The sequence below is a fragment of the Microtus pennsylvanicus genome, chromosome 20 (assembly GCF_037038515.1).
Source record: "Microtus pennsylvanicus isolate mMicPen1 chromosome 20, mMicPen1.hap1, whole genome shotgun sequence".
Lineage (NCBI taxonomy): Eukaryota > Metazoa > Chordata > Mammalia > Rodentia > Cricetidae > Microtus > Microtus pennsylvanicus.
Window position 1 is genome coordinate 319,654 of NC_134598.1, and position 13,222 is coordinate 332,875.

At 42.7% G+C, this 13,222-nt stretch overlaps 1 protein-coding gene across 1 annotated transcript in view; it reads left to right on the top strand.

The window, feature by feature from the left end:
* The first annotated feature begins 659 nt into the window (after window positions 1-659).
* The window catches only part of Tbk1 (TANK binding kinase 1), a 42,327-nt gene continuing 29,764 nt past the window's right edge, over window positions 660-13,222 (top strand). The window contains exons 1-4 of the mRNA XM_075953993.1: window positions 660-761; window positions 3,491-3,606; window positions 7,531-7,671; window positions 10,899-11,028. Coding sequence (XP_075810108.1) covers window positions 3,520-3,606; window positions 7,531-7,671; window positions 10,899-11,028 — 358 coding nt within the window. The 5' untranslated portion in view covers window positions 660-761; window positions 3,491-3,519. The remainder of the gene's footprint in view (window positions 762-3,490; window positions 3,607-7,530; window positions 7,672-10,898; window positions 11,029-13,222) is intronic.

Below are 13,222 nucleotides of genomic sequence, written 5' to 3' on the forward strand. Positions count from 1 at the left end.
GGGAAGTACCTGATATACCAACCATTAGATAAGGTCACCGGATGTCCTGGAGCCCAGGACTCACCTACTCCCCTTTTGCCGAGACCCCTAGACAGATGTCTGCCAATCACCCCAACTTCTACTATGATAAGAACCCTACCCCGACTGGGCTTGGCGCACTCTGTTCTGCTCGCATTCGCTACGTTGGGGAGACGGAGAGTCCAAGCTTAAGCTTGCTTGAATAAAAGATCTTTGCTTTCACATACGAGTGCGGACTCGTGGTTTTTGGGGGACCCCACGATATGGGCGTAACACCGTCCACTGGAGTCTGCCTTGAGCAGAACCTGATCATAGCACAGGTTTAGCGCTTTTAAGTTTCAGTGTTTAAATTCTCCAGTATTACCCAAAACCAGAATGGACATTATGAACTGATACTTGCTCTTGCCGCCAAGTGATGTTTAAAACACAAACTTGCCTCCCAGTCATCTACTCGGCGAAAGCCCTCAGGACCAGCATTCTGCCCACCTGTGACTGGTCAGAGCGGTGCCGAGTTCCCTTAGCTCCACCCGCGGGGCGAGCGCGGTCGGCACAGGGCACTGCAGACAGCGAAGCTCGGCCCGGCCGCCGCGGCCCCGTAGGCCCGCAGGAGTACGCACGCGCAGGCGCGCCCCGCCGCCGCCGTCGGTCACGTGCTCCGTGGCCCGGACTGGCGAAGCCGGAAGTAGCCTGGGGCTCGAGAAGGCCCCGGAGCTGCGGGCTGTACGCGGCGGAGACTCGGCTGGGTAAGAGGGATCGGGCGAGGTCGGCAGGGTCGGGCGGAGCGGGCTGGCGCCCCCGGGAGTCGGAGAGGCAGGCGGGTGCTGAGTCAGTGCGGGGCCGCGGCCCGGAGGGGTCCCGCAGCCTCGCGCTCGCCCCGGCTGGGCCCTGGCGGCGGGGCAGAAGGGCTGCCCAGCCCGGAGCTGACTCCCGGCTCGCACCCTTGGCCCAGCTGACACGTTTTAAATGGACTGGCAACTGAACAGACGTCCTCAAAGGTTGACTCACCCGAGGCTACCAGTACGAGACTTTTTTTTTTTTTATGTACACAGGCAAAATTGCAAATTCCCGTGTTTTCTAGTTTCTCTTTGACCTGACTTTTGGATTTATTTGCCTCATCCGTTTCCCTGGTATTATCTGTCGGTCGCCCCAGGAGAAGGTGTCCCCGAGAACTGTCAAATGCATAATCAAAACCCGACCTTTTCCACTCTGGAACCTCTACTATGTATCGAATAAATGGTTGACGTGAGGTAGAGTTTGGAAATCCTGGAACTTTGTCCGCACACCATGCCACCAAACCTGTTTTATCCTTGGTAACTTTCGTTTTAAACAATTAAAGGAAGTAGACTGGCAACTGCGTCAGCAATAATGTACTTGTTGAACGCCAGTTTATATGCTTGTCAAAATTCGGGGAGCCTCTGGTGGGTGTGCTGAGTCATGCATTTAGTCGTGGGGGGGTTGTTGGAAGAAAGTTTGAAACCATCACTGTCGTGGACCCGTCTTTGTATATTGGTATATAGAGGGCAGGTAAGCGTGCTAAGCATATTTTCAGTTATCCACTAGATACATACAAGTACTTGATACTGTCTTTCATTTAGTTACCTGACAACAAGATAACAACTAGGGAAAGTCTTCCATACATATTTGGGTTTACCACCTCTTGAATGAAATGCAATAACTGGTAAATGCATTTATTACTTATGAAAATGGAGTCTTTTTCTCTCTCTCTCACACACACACACAGGACATCCATCCAGCTAGTGAGTGCTATTCTTATTGCTTACTTTCAAATAGATTGGATGGGCAATTACTTATCTAAATTATACAGGTGATAAAATTATAAAGATATCTAGTGTAGAAGAGATTGGTGAAACGTGGACCCCTGGCCATTTTTTATGTTCCTAACCATCCTTGGATGACTGGAATTCTAACTTTTTGGAAATGGATGGTAAGATTTTTGTGCTCTGAACTTACAGCAGGCTTGAAGGAGTCTGACATGTCTAGTGTTGGTGCCATTTTTTTAATTGCATGCCTTTCCCATGTTAAAAGGACAAGTCACTGTTGATGCTTCTTAAGACTTGGTCATATGACTGGGCTTTAGTGGCCTTTAATCCCAGCACTCGGTTAGCAGAGGCAAGTGGATCTCTGTGAGTTTAAGACCAACCTGGTCTACGAGAGTTAGTTCCAGGATAGGCTCCAAAGCTACAGAGAAACCCTGTCTAAAAAAATAAATAAATAAAATTAAAAAAAGACTTGGTCATATGTACTTGATATGTGGCCGCTTTTTAATGTTTTTTACATTTTATTTATTGTGTGTGCTTATGCATGTTGTAGCACAGATAGTCCTTTCCTTCTGCCACATGGGTTCCAGGACTGAACTTGGATTGCCAGCGTTGGCAGTAAGCCCCTCTGCCCACTGAGCCATTTATTTTGCTAGCCCAGGAACTTATCCTTAAACAGTGGCCGAGGAGTTACTGACTTTTCAGGAATAATAAGTTTTGTACTTCTCAATCACAGTTTCTCTGTAGATGAAATTTTGCATTATGGAACTATTACATAGTGATGATTGTTTTTTGTTAGTATTGTGGTAATTTCTTTAATTTGCCTCTGAATATTTGGGAGGCGAAGGCAGAAAGATTGCAGGTTCAAGGTCATTGTGGGTTATATGAGACCCTGTGTCAATTTTTTTTTTGTAAGTCAATGATTAATCTTTCGGAACATTTGGTGGAAATAAGTAGTCAATTTACTCTAATTGGCAGAGACAATATTAGATAATTAAGGGATTTTTTTTTTAATTTTGAGATGCAAACTAAATTGAATATCTGAAGAAAAAAGGCCCAGCATGGGGGTGTTGGAGAGATGGCTCAGTGTTGAAGAGGGTGGGAGTTGAGCTCCCAGCACCACCGCAAATGGTTCACGACGGCCTCTAACCCAAGCTCCTGGGGTCCGAGGCCCTCTCACCTCCTTCAGCATCACACGCACAGATCCACGCACATCCACAAAAGTCCCATCATTCTGGAGGCCAAGGAGAAAACCAGGCTGGGTTATATAGAGAGCTCAAAGCTAGGCTGGGAAATATGGCAACACTATCTCCAAAGCATAACAAAAACAACTGAGGCGGATTTCTGTGAGTTCGAGACCAGCCTGGTCTACAGAGCTAGTTCCAGGACAGGCTCCAAAGCCACAGAGAAACCCTGTCTCGAAAAACCAAAAAAAAAAAAAAAAAAAAAAAAAGAAACAAAAACAACTGATTGTGTGTCGGTGGGTTAATATTGTGGGGCTTTTTTCCTATAGTGCCCACACAGTGTTTTATCCTCTAATGTGTTAGGTTCATCTTAACACTGGACTCTTGATGCAGTTCTGCTTGGCAGTAAATAATAATAGGCCTACTTCAGACTAGATGTGGCTGGCATTTGTTTCTTGGCTGTGTTTATTTCGTTAACAGCACACATACAAAACTCTTCTTTCCCCTCAGCGTGAGGAGAAGCGCCCGAGCGAGCCGAGATGCAGAGCACGTCTAACCATCTGTGGCTCTTGTCTGATATCCTAGGCCAGGGCGCCACTGCAAATGTCTTCCGAGGAAGACATAAGGTACGTACAGTGCTGTCCCTGTTTTCCTCGCTTTGTTTCCCTCTGACCAGCACATTTATATGAAAACCTTTGGCTTTGTGATGTTGACTTTTTGGAGGGGGGAGGGGATGTCTAAAGAAAAGGGATTTTTATGATTTTTGTGATTATTGAAGATTTAGTTTGTTTGGGGGCAGTGCTAGCGTTTATGCATATACAGAATGGAAAAAACTGGAAGTTGATTGGAAAGTGTTTCTGCCTTCCTACTTAACTTCCCAATGGTGGGAGAGATGGTGGGTAGGCAGATGCCACAGAATCACCCACGGGTGATTCTCATCTGCTCAACCAAGGGCTCATGCTGTCTCTAAAATAACATGCTACACAGTAGATTGGAGTGAAAAGAGATTCTCAACATGGAAACCAGAGTTAGTAGGCTGTGTCCTAGGGTGAGACATTCTGACCCTGGGAGAAGTGGGAGTGGGATTAAAAGGATTCCAGCAGCAGGTCAAGAACCCAAACAGTTGTATTGGAGGATAAATTAGGGATAACCACTAGAATAATTTAAAATGAAGAAATCAAAGATAAATGTGAAAAAGGCTAGAAAAATAATCAAGTAAGGATTTCTTTTACCAGTCAAATAATGACTGATTTTTTGGCACTTTGAATTTACTTGAGTGATGTTCGGAGTTGTAATTGTTATTTTCAGATAGAGGAATGCTGAACGTCTTAGTAGGGAGGACTCTTCTATTTTCTTTGAGACGAGCATGCGTGGATGAGAATATGGTTATAAACAGCTGTGTGGCTCATAAAGAATGAATCATAACTGGCACATGGGTGGCTTTTAGCAGTTTCCTCCTGACTCTGGACTGTGCAGGGGCTCTGGGTCCTTATTTAAGTTCACTTTGCACATGCTTGGATATTTCTTTGCTAGACAAGAGTAGCAGAGTTTAGTGTTGAAAGCACATCTGACCTTCTGCCCTCCTTTGTTTCAATTACTGAACTGGTTATTTTGTGTCAGGAGCTGTGGTGGGCCTGGAGTTGTTACATTGTAACTAGTGAGCAGCGCCTGCACACCACAAGTTTGATTTTGTATGGAAGTGCCTTTAGAAAGGATATAAGTTGGAAACTAAATGACAGTCAGTAGTGATAGTTTGGTTGACGTGTGTTTAAAGTGCTGGCGTTACTAGATAGTTTATGTCCTCTGGTCCTGTGCCCTACTTAGGCACTCAGTATGCTTTGTGTAAGTGCCTAGGCATGACCAATCCTCTGAAATGTTCACTGAATGAAAGAATAAATGAATGGATAAAGTCAAATTAGATCCCCTAAGGCAGCATAAAGTCCTTAAAGAAACAAAGGTGCACTTTTAAAAATATATTGTAGAAACCTAAAATAACAGATTTGAGGAGGATAAGAATGGACCTAAGAGGTTCCTATGATCCAGTTTATTATTTAGTCATTAATCCCTCCAGAGATATATTTCCAGAAACTATGATTGTTCTTAGTGACATCAGTGTCAACTTCAAGTATCTGAGACTGTACTAAAAAACAGGATTGTAACTGAAAGTTTTTCTCTTCTGCCTGCCAGTTCCTGAATAACCACTCTGAGGCTTAATATTAATTGCAAACTGTTTGGCCGATGTCTCAGGCTTCTTACTGGTCAACTCTGCACATAACTTAACCCATTTCTAATAATCCATGCATCGTCACGTGCCCTGTGGCTTACTGGGAATGCTCTGGCATCTTACTCTGGTGGCTGTGTGACTCCGCCTTCTTTCTCCCTCTAGCTCTGCTTGGATTTCCCTCCCACCTAGCTATATTCTGCCCTGCCATAGGCCAAGGCAGCTTCTTTATTAACCAGTGGTAATAAAATATTCACAGCGTTAGGAGGGACATCACAGGATGTGGGGTGTGGCTGAGAGATGACTCAGTGGTGAAGAGCACAGGACCTGAATCCAGTTCCCAGCACCCAGTGTCTCACACAGGTGGCTCACAGCTGCCTGTAACTCCAGCTCCAGGGGACCTGATGCCTCCGCTCTCCACAGGCATCTGCACACACTCAAGTGCCCATGATAGAAACAGGAAAATTAGTGGTGAAGGTACTGGCTGTTCTCACAGAGGGTTTGGTGACAGCATCCACACGGCAGCTCACCATAGTTTGTACCCATTTTCAGAATTATGCTTTCTTCTGCCCTTCAAGAACACCAGCAAACACATAGCATACATGCATGCAAAACATGAATCCTCATAAAATAAATATAATAATAAAAAATAAAAATAATTTTTAAAAAATCCTGCTTCCCCTTTAAAGCTTTTTTGATGATGATATTCACCCTTTTGTGTATTGCTAGGATACCATGCTCTTAAATGTACTGTTATTAAAAGCATACCACTTATTTAATCTTTAAGGCAGTTTTATTTACAGATGTGTGGTCTATGTGTACAGGCACACTGCCATAGCATACATAGTGGAGGTCAGAGGGCAACTTTGATTCTGGGGATCGAACTCAGGTCATCAGGCTTGCTCGACAAGTGCTTTTATCCACTGAGCCATCACTGTGTTCCTTAGCTTAATTTTTCTTATTAAAGTTGTCACTAGCTACTGTTATATCAGATGGAATATATGGGCATGATAACCGTGGTCAAGGTGATGAGAGGTGGCTTGATGGAACTCTTATAACTTTGATTTGTAGCAGTGGATGGCAGGTGATAAGTTGTAACAACTTAAGTCTGATCATCAGGTCATGGTGGAAAGAGAAAACTGGCTGCTGCATACTGCCCTACCCATACCCATACCTATCACATACCCGTCACACCCACAGTAAAATAAAGAACTGTAACCAAATGTTTTTAGGGAAAACAATCTGTTAGACTGAGTGTGAGATAATTATAAAGAAATATACATTTCTTTGTACTTGGTGTGACTTGGGCAGTGGGGGTCATTTAGACTCGGTGGTTCAAATTTCCATATAGACAGGATTATTGGCAACAGAAAATGGTTTTAAAGGTGGTGCTTCTATGCTGAGAGGAGGACAGTTGGATCTCTGTCCAAAGGAGAGCACCAATTCAGGGACCTGGCCTGTCCTTCAGCAGACCATGCTTGAACTCCCAGGGAGAACTGGCTTTGAGGAAATTGAGCTTTAATAAAAGGGGAAGTGAAGCTGAATGCGGAAAGCCTGGGGCTGGCCACCAGGGGAAGCTTTCTGGTTCTGGGGGCTGAAAGGAATTGGGGGGTGGGGCTGGATGAGTTCAGAAAAAGGTTAGTTTTGTACTCCTAAAAAGCTGCGAGATCGCATGTCATCATGACCTAAGCACTGGAAAAGGGCTGCAGGGATTCGGCTGCGTGTCATGCCAGTAGATCCTTGCTCCCCAGAGGTCGCTGACGAAGGAGCGCACTGTCCCCACCCTGACATCTAGGTGTGCTTGGCAGCAGTGGCATGATCCAACTAGGAAGTCCACTTTACCCTGCAGCAGCATGGTCCAGCCAGGAAGTCCACTCTGACCTCGATTCTCAGGCTCCTGCTTATCAACACAGACATTAGCATAGCCAGTGACAAAATGTCTGAAAGTTGAATTGCATAGCTTTGATAATGTTGATAACAGTTTGGTAGGTAGAGTATAATTTTCCACCTCTTTGTTCTTATTTGCAAATGTTTGGCTTTGGGAAACCGTTGGAGTTTCACTTTCCTTTTCTTGTCCAGAAGTTTCCCTTCTGACACTAGAGCTGCTTCCTTCTGCTATGTGAATACTGTTTTTGCCACTAGTGTACCGTTTGTAAGTTCTGTTCATAACGTCAAAAACAGTGACCTTTGGGGAATTCCAAATTCTTTGCCTTTTAGACTTGGGAGCTCTGGTCTCAGAGCTTGCTTGGTCTGAAGGATGCAGAGTGCTGAGAATACAGATTGCTATAGCATGTTAGTGGCTAACTCCTTCTTTTCCTCTGTCTTTTAGAAAACTGGTGATTTATATGCTGTCAAAGTATTTAATAACATAAGCTTCCTTCGCCCAGTGGATGTTCAAATGAGAGAATTTGAAGTATTGAAAAAACTCAACCACAAAAACATTGTCAAATTATTTGCTATTGAAGAGGAGGTAAGTATCTAAGGTTGCCCTTGTGTATTAGTAATTCCCACTCAGAAGACAGGATCTAGCAAAGGGGTCACAAACACCATGTAACCAAGGGTTCTGTCCCCAGCATTTCAGTAGCCAGAGAATAGAAACAAAGTGTCAAGAATGAGAACAGAAAAGGGCATAAGGAGATGTGTAAATATGATCCCTCATGTTATATACAAAAAAAGGAAAAGAAAAATAAGCTGAAGTAAAGTCCACATAATTATAGAAAGAACAAGGACTGGCGAGATGGCTCAGCAGTGAAGAGAACTTGCTGCTCTTCAGAGGACCAGGGTTCAGTTCCCAGCATCCACAGCAGGCAGCTCACAGCCACCTGTGACCCCAGGTTTGGAAGATCCAATGTTCTAAAGAATTGATATTAGAGAACATGGCAAAAATTAAATACATCATTAGGAAAAGTATTCTAGAAATACTCTACAAATAATGAAATAGTGATCTTTTTACTTTTAGACATGGATATTCAACAAAGATCTCTTAAAATATTAAATTATATATTCTTTACAGTTCATTCTTAATGATTATTTCTTAGGGTTGATCAGGTATGAATTAAAGTTTCATGCATTAAAATGTGAATTGGTATCAGGATGTTATAGTAAAGACTGATTGAAAAGCTAAGTCGTTAAAATGTGGGGTAGCTAATGAATGTTCAGGATTGGCTCAGAACTCCCCAAGACAAAGTTCTCAACACAAAGCCAGGCATAGTGGTGCAAGTCTTTGACCTTAGCACTTGGGACACTGAGTCAGAAGAATTTCTGCAAAAGCCAGACGAGCCTAGGCTGCAGAGTGTCTGACATTATTTCAGAAAACAAAGATAGCAACAGAAAAAGAGAGCAGCCTTCCAAACTGCCAAGGCTGTGGAAGGACTCTGTCACAGTGCCGCCCTCACCTCCGACACCAGCCGAACAGGGGTGTCCAAGGCAACTCTTCCTACAAACCACAAGTATCAGGAGTTCTTAGACATTTGATAATTTCAATTATCAAATGGATGGTGAGTCACAGGACCCAGAAAAGTTCCATGCTTTTTATTGTATAATAGCACAAAGATACAAATTAGAGCAGCCACGGCAGGGTAGACTGTGAGCTGATTCCAGGCATAGACATGTTACCCCGAAAGACCACCCAAGCCTTTGGTGGAAGATATTTCTTCTGTTCATTTGTTTAGTTTTTTGATTTTTCGAAATAGGGTTTCTCTGTGTTAACTGTGGCTGTCCTGGAACTCACTCTGCAGACCAGGCTGGCCTTGAACCCACAGAGATCCACCTGCCTCTGCCTCCCGAGTGCTGGGATTAAGAGGATCATGTTCTGCCTGCATGACTGCATGGCAGACCTTTGGTCTCTACTTCTTCTTCAAGTCATAACACGTATTCTGTTTTAAAGCCTCCATAAAAATCACATTGCTTGCTGATTGAAGTGGTGTATTCTTATAACACAAATCTTAGGAAAATCAGGGGTTCAGGGAGAGCCTGAACTGTGCAGTAAGAATATGTCTTGATTTCTTTTTCTTTTTTAAAGTGTAATCTAAACACTCAGGATGCTGAGACATGAGACAGGAGGATTGCTGGTTTTAGGCTAGTCTGGACTGTAATGTACCTTATCTAAATTTTAAAAGAAAAGAAAAATTGGCTGAAGTCCTGGATCAAAAACACTTCTTTCAAACAGATTTCAAGGGCCATAGGTTATTTCCAAAAGAGAAAATTAGCTGATCGTGGTGGCAACACACATAGATTTTTTTGTTTTATAATTATTTCTCTTTTCATGACTACTGAACAGAGAAAATAAAATACATTATGGAAGTATTTTGGGGGCTGTGTTAAAAAAGTTTTAAAGAATCAAGAATTAATACTAGATTTTATTAATTAATACTAGATTTTAAAATTTATTCAAATTTTAATATTAGATTTTAAATTTTATTCAAAATTACAGATTTCTAAAAAATGGTATATATCATATGATCACTGTATATTATGTAGTTCAATGAGGTTCCTTCTTTTTATAAAACTGTTATATTATCTGGGTGGTGGTGGCGCACGCCTTTAATCCTAGCACTGGGGAGGCAGAGGCAGGTGGATCTCTGTGAATTCGAGGCCAACCTGGTCTATGAGAACTAGTTCCAGGACAGGCTCCAGAAAAGCTACAGAGAAACCCTGTCTCAAAAACCCAAAAGCAAAAAAAAAGAAAAAAAGAAAAAGAATAACAATATCTTTCAGGAAAAAAAAAAAAAAGAAGAAAAAAAAGAAAAAGAAAAGAAATGGCTGTTATAATAATGACATTTGAAATGGCTGAGATGGGAATGCGCAAACCAGAACTTTACTGAGACCCAACCATTCTGCTATCCAGTTTTGTTTCTTTTTTCCTTTTCTTTAAATTTTGTTTTTATTTTTAGTTATGTGTATATGTGTACGTTACTGGCGTAGGTACCCTTTCAAGCCAGAAGATGATGGTGATGGTATTGGATTCCTTGGAGTGGATTGCAGGCAGCCACCGGTGAGCTGCCTGACATGGGTGATGGGAACTGAACTCGGGTCCTCTGGAAGAGCAGTACATGCTCTTAACCACTGAGCCATCTCTCCAGCTCACCCATTGCTTTTTAAAACTAGGACTCCATTCCTTGAAGTAAAAGTAGTTATCATAAGGAGATTTCCCTGTGTATGTTGTTGTGCAGAAGAAACAAAATGATTTGAAGGAAAACATTCAACAGTGCATCCGTAATCTTGTGGTTCAGTTTCAGCTAGTCGTCACTGGTTTGACTTTCAAACAAACTCCACTTTAGTTTATATATAATATAATATGTCTGTATATTAAGTTTTGGGTTTTTTTTGTATATGTATGCTCACATGTGTTCCAGTGCCTGGGGAGAATAAAAAACATTGGTGGATGCCTGGGGCTGGAGTTAGAGGCGGTTGTGAGACACCCAGTCTGAGTGCTGGGAGCTGAACTCAGTTCTTCTGGAAGAGCAGAAGTGCTTGTAACTGCTGAACTCTGTCCAGCCCCCCGCACACACTTTATTAAACAGAAACTGGAAGCTGCTTATTATATAAACAAATTATCAGTACTGGAGTCACAGTGATTTTGTCATTGCAGCACATCCTGCCTTTGAATAGGGTCAGGCAAGCAAGTGCTGCCCTGGAATCAGATCTGGTCTTGATTGTTTTCCCATTGATTCTCAGTCAGTGACGTTTGTTTTGCAGACAACGACGAGACATAAAGTCCTTATTATGGAATTTTGTCCTTGTGGGAGTTTATACACTGTTTTAGAGGAGCCATCCAATGCCTATGGACTACCGGAATCGGAATTTTTAATTGTTTTACGAGATGTGGGTATGTTTATTTATGTGGTTTTTACATGTTTATTTATATTGTTTCAAACATATATTACTTAAAGATTAGATTGAAAAATTTATTTCCTACATTCAAAGCAAAAAGACTTTTATACATGTTTTCTTAGAAATCACATCAAAAGCACAAGTACCTAAAAGGAAAGTTAGATAAATTAGACTTTATCACCATTAAAAAATTATTTCAGGGCTGGAGAGACGGCTCAGCTGCTAAGATCCCTGGCTGCTCTTTTAGAGGACACAGGGTCAGTTTCCAGCAGCTCGTAAGCATGTGTTACTCCAGCCTCCACAGGCCCCGGGCATGCATTTGGTGCACAGATACACATGCAGGCAAAACACACATGTATAAAATAAATAAAAATTTAAAAGCCACAGCTTATTGGAGACAATAACTGAAAAAGAGAGCCCATGGGACATAAGAGTTTTTGTAGGTCACATATAAGCTATCTTGTTCAGACACCCTACCAAAAAGAGCTTTAAAATTTGTCAGAGGACTTGACCAGACATTGATAGACAGATGGCCGGTGAGTGCATTAAACAGTGCTCAGCATCGTTAGTTTCTAAGGAAGCTGTATTGAAGAGCCACTTCCTACCAGAAGATGGACAAATTGGATACTAAGAACCAGCACTGGCAAGTGGAGAGTGGGGTCTGTGTGTGCTGCTGCAGCAGGCTGTAGAGTGGTCCAGCCCTTAGGAAATAGTTCAGCAGCTCCACAAAAGACTAAATATGAATAACTGTACACTGCAGCAGTTCTGACGGGTATACCCAAAGAATTAAAACACATCCACATGACAGTTTTACGTATCTGTGTTTGTTGTAGCATTATTTGTAATAACCAATAAATAAAATCAGGACAACGCAAATACCCATCAACTGACAAATGGATTAAGATGTTGTACATCCATAGAATGGAATATTACTCATTCATAAAAAGAGATGAAGCCACGTATGGTGGGGCAAGTCTGTACTCCAGCATGTGGGAGGTAGTGATAGAAAGGTCAGGAGTACAAGGGTGTCTGTCCTCTGCTACATGCCAAGTTCAGGACAAACCGCCACTCCATGAGACTTCCCCACCCAAAAAGCTCAGTGTGTGTGTGTGTCTCTCTCTATCTACTCTCTGTCTATCTCTCCCCTCTATCTTCTGTCTCTCTATCTTTATCTTCTCTCTCTCTCTCTCTCTCTCTCTCTCTCTCTCTCTCTCTCTCTCACACACACACACACACACACACACACACACACGCACACACATACACATGCTTACTGTTATAGTCTGATTCTTCTTGTTGCAATAAACATGACCAGAAGCAACCTGGGGAGGAAAGGGTTTGTTTGGCTTATACTTCCTGATCACAGTCCATCATTGAGGGAGCAAAAACCAAAAGCGGGAACCAAAGCAGAAACTGAGGAGGAGGAACACTGCAGGAAAATGTTCCTCAGGCTCATTTTCAGTCACTTTTCTTATACCTCCCAGGCTACCTGTCCCAGGGTGGCACTGCCCACAGTGAACTGGGCCCTTCCACATCACTCAGCAATCAGAAAATACCACAGATGTGGCTAAAGGTCAGTCTGATGGAGGCATTTACCAACTGAGGTAACTCCAGTTTGTGTCAAGCTGGCAGAAACTAATCACACATACTGTGTGGTAGTTATCATGTACTTGACCCCCATGAGCTGGTTTTATCCTGTAGAGGATTACAGCTAAGAGATTGCATGAATTTCAGAAGAGACTTTGAACATTGCACTTTTCAATATTGCTGAGACTGTGAAAGACGACGGGGACTTTGAAGTTGGACTAAATGCATTTTGCTTTATGATATTGTTATACATCTGTGGGGGCTGGGAAGTGGAATGTGGTGGTTTGAATGTAATTGGCCCCCATAAACTCCTAGGGAGTAGCACTGTAGGGAACTGTGGCCTTGTTGAAGTAGCTGCATTACTGTGGGGTGGGGAGGTCTCTTTTGCTTAAGCTTTGCTCGGTGTCACAGACCACTTCCTGTTGCCTTCTCATCAAGATGCAGCCAGCACCATGTCTATCTACGCGCTGCTATGCTACCAGCCATGATGATAATGGACTGACCCTCTGAAAATGTAAACGAGCCACCCTAATTAAACTTAAAAAGTTTCCTTTATAAGAATTTCTGTGGTTATGGTGTCTCTTCACAGCAATAGAGACCCT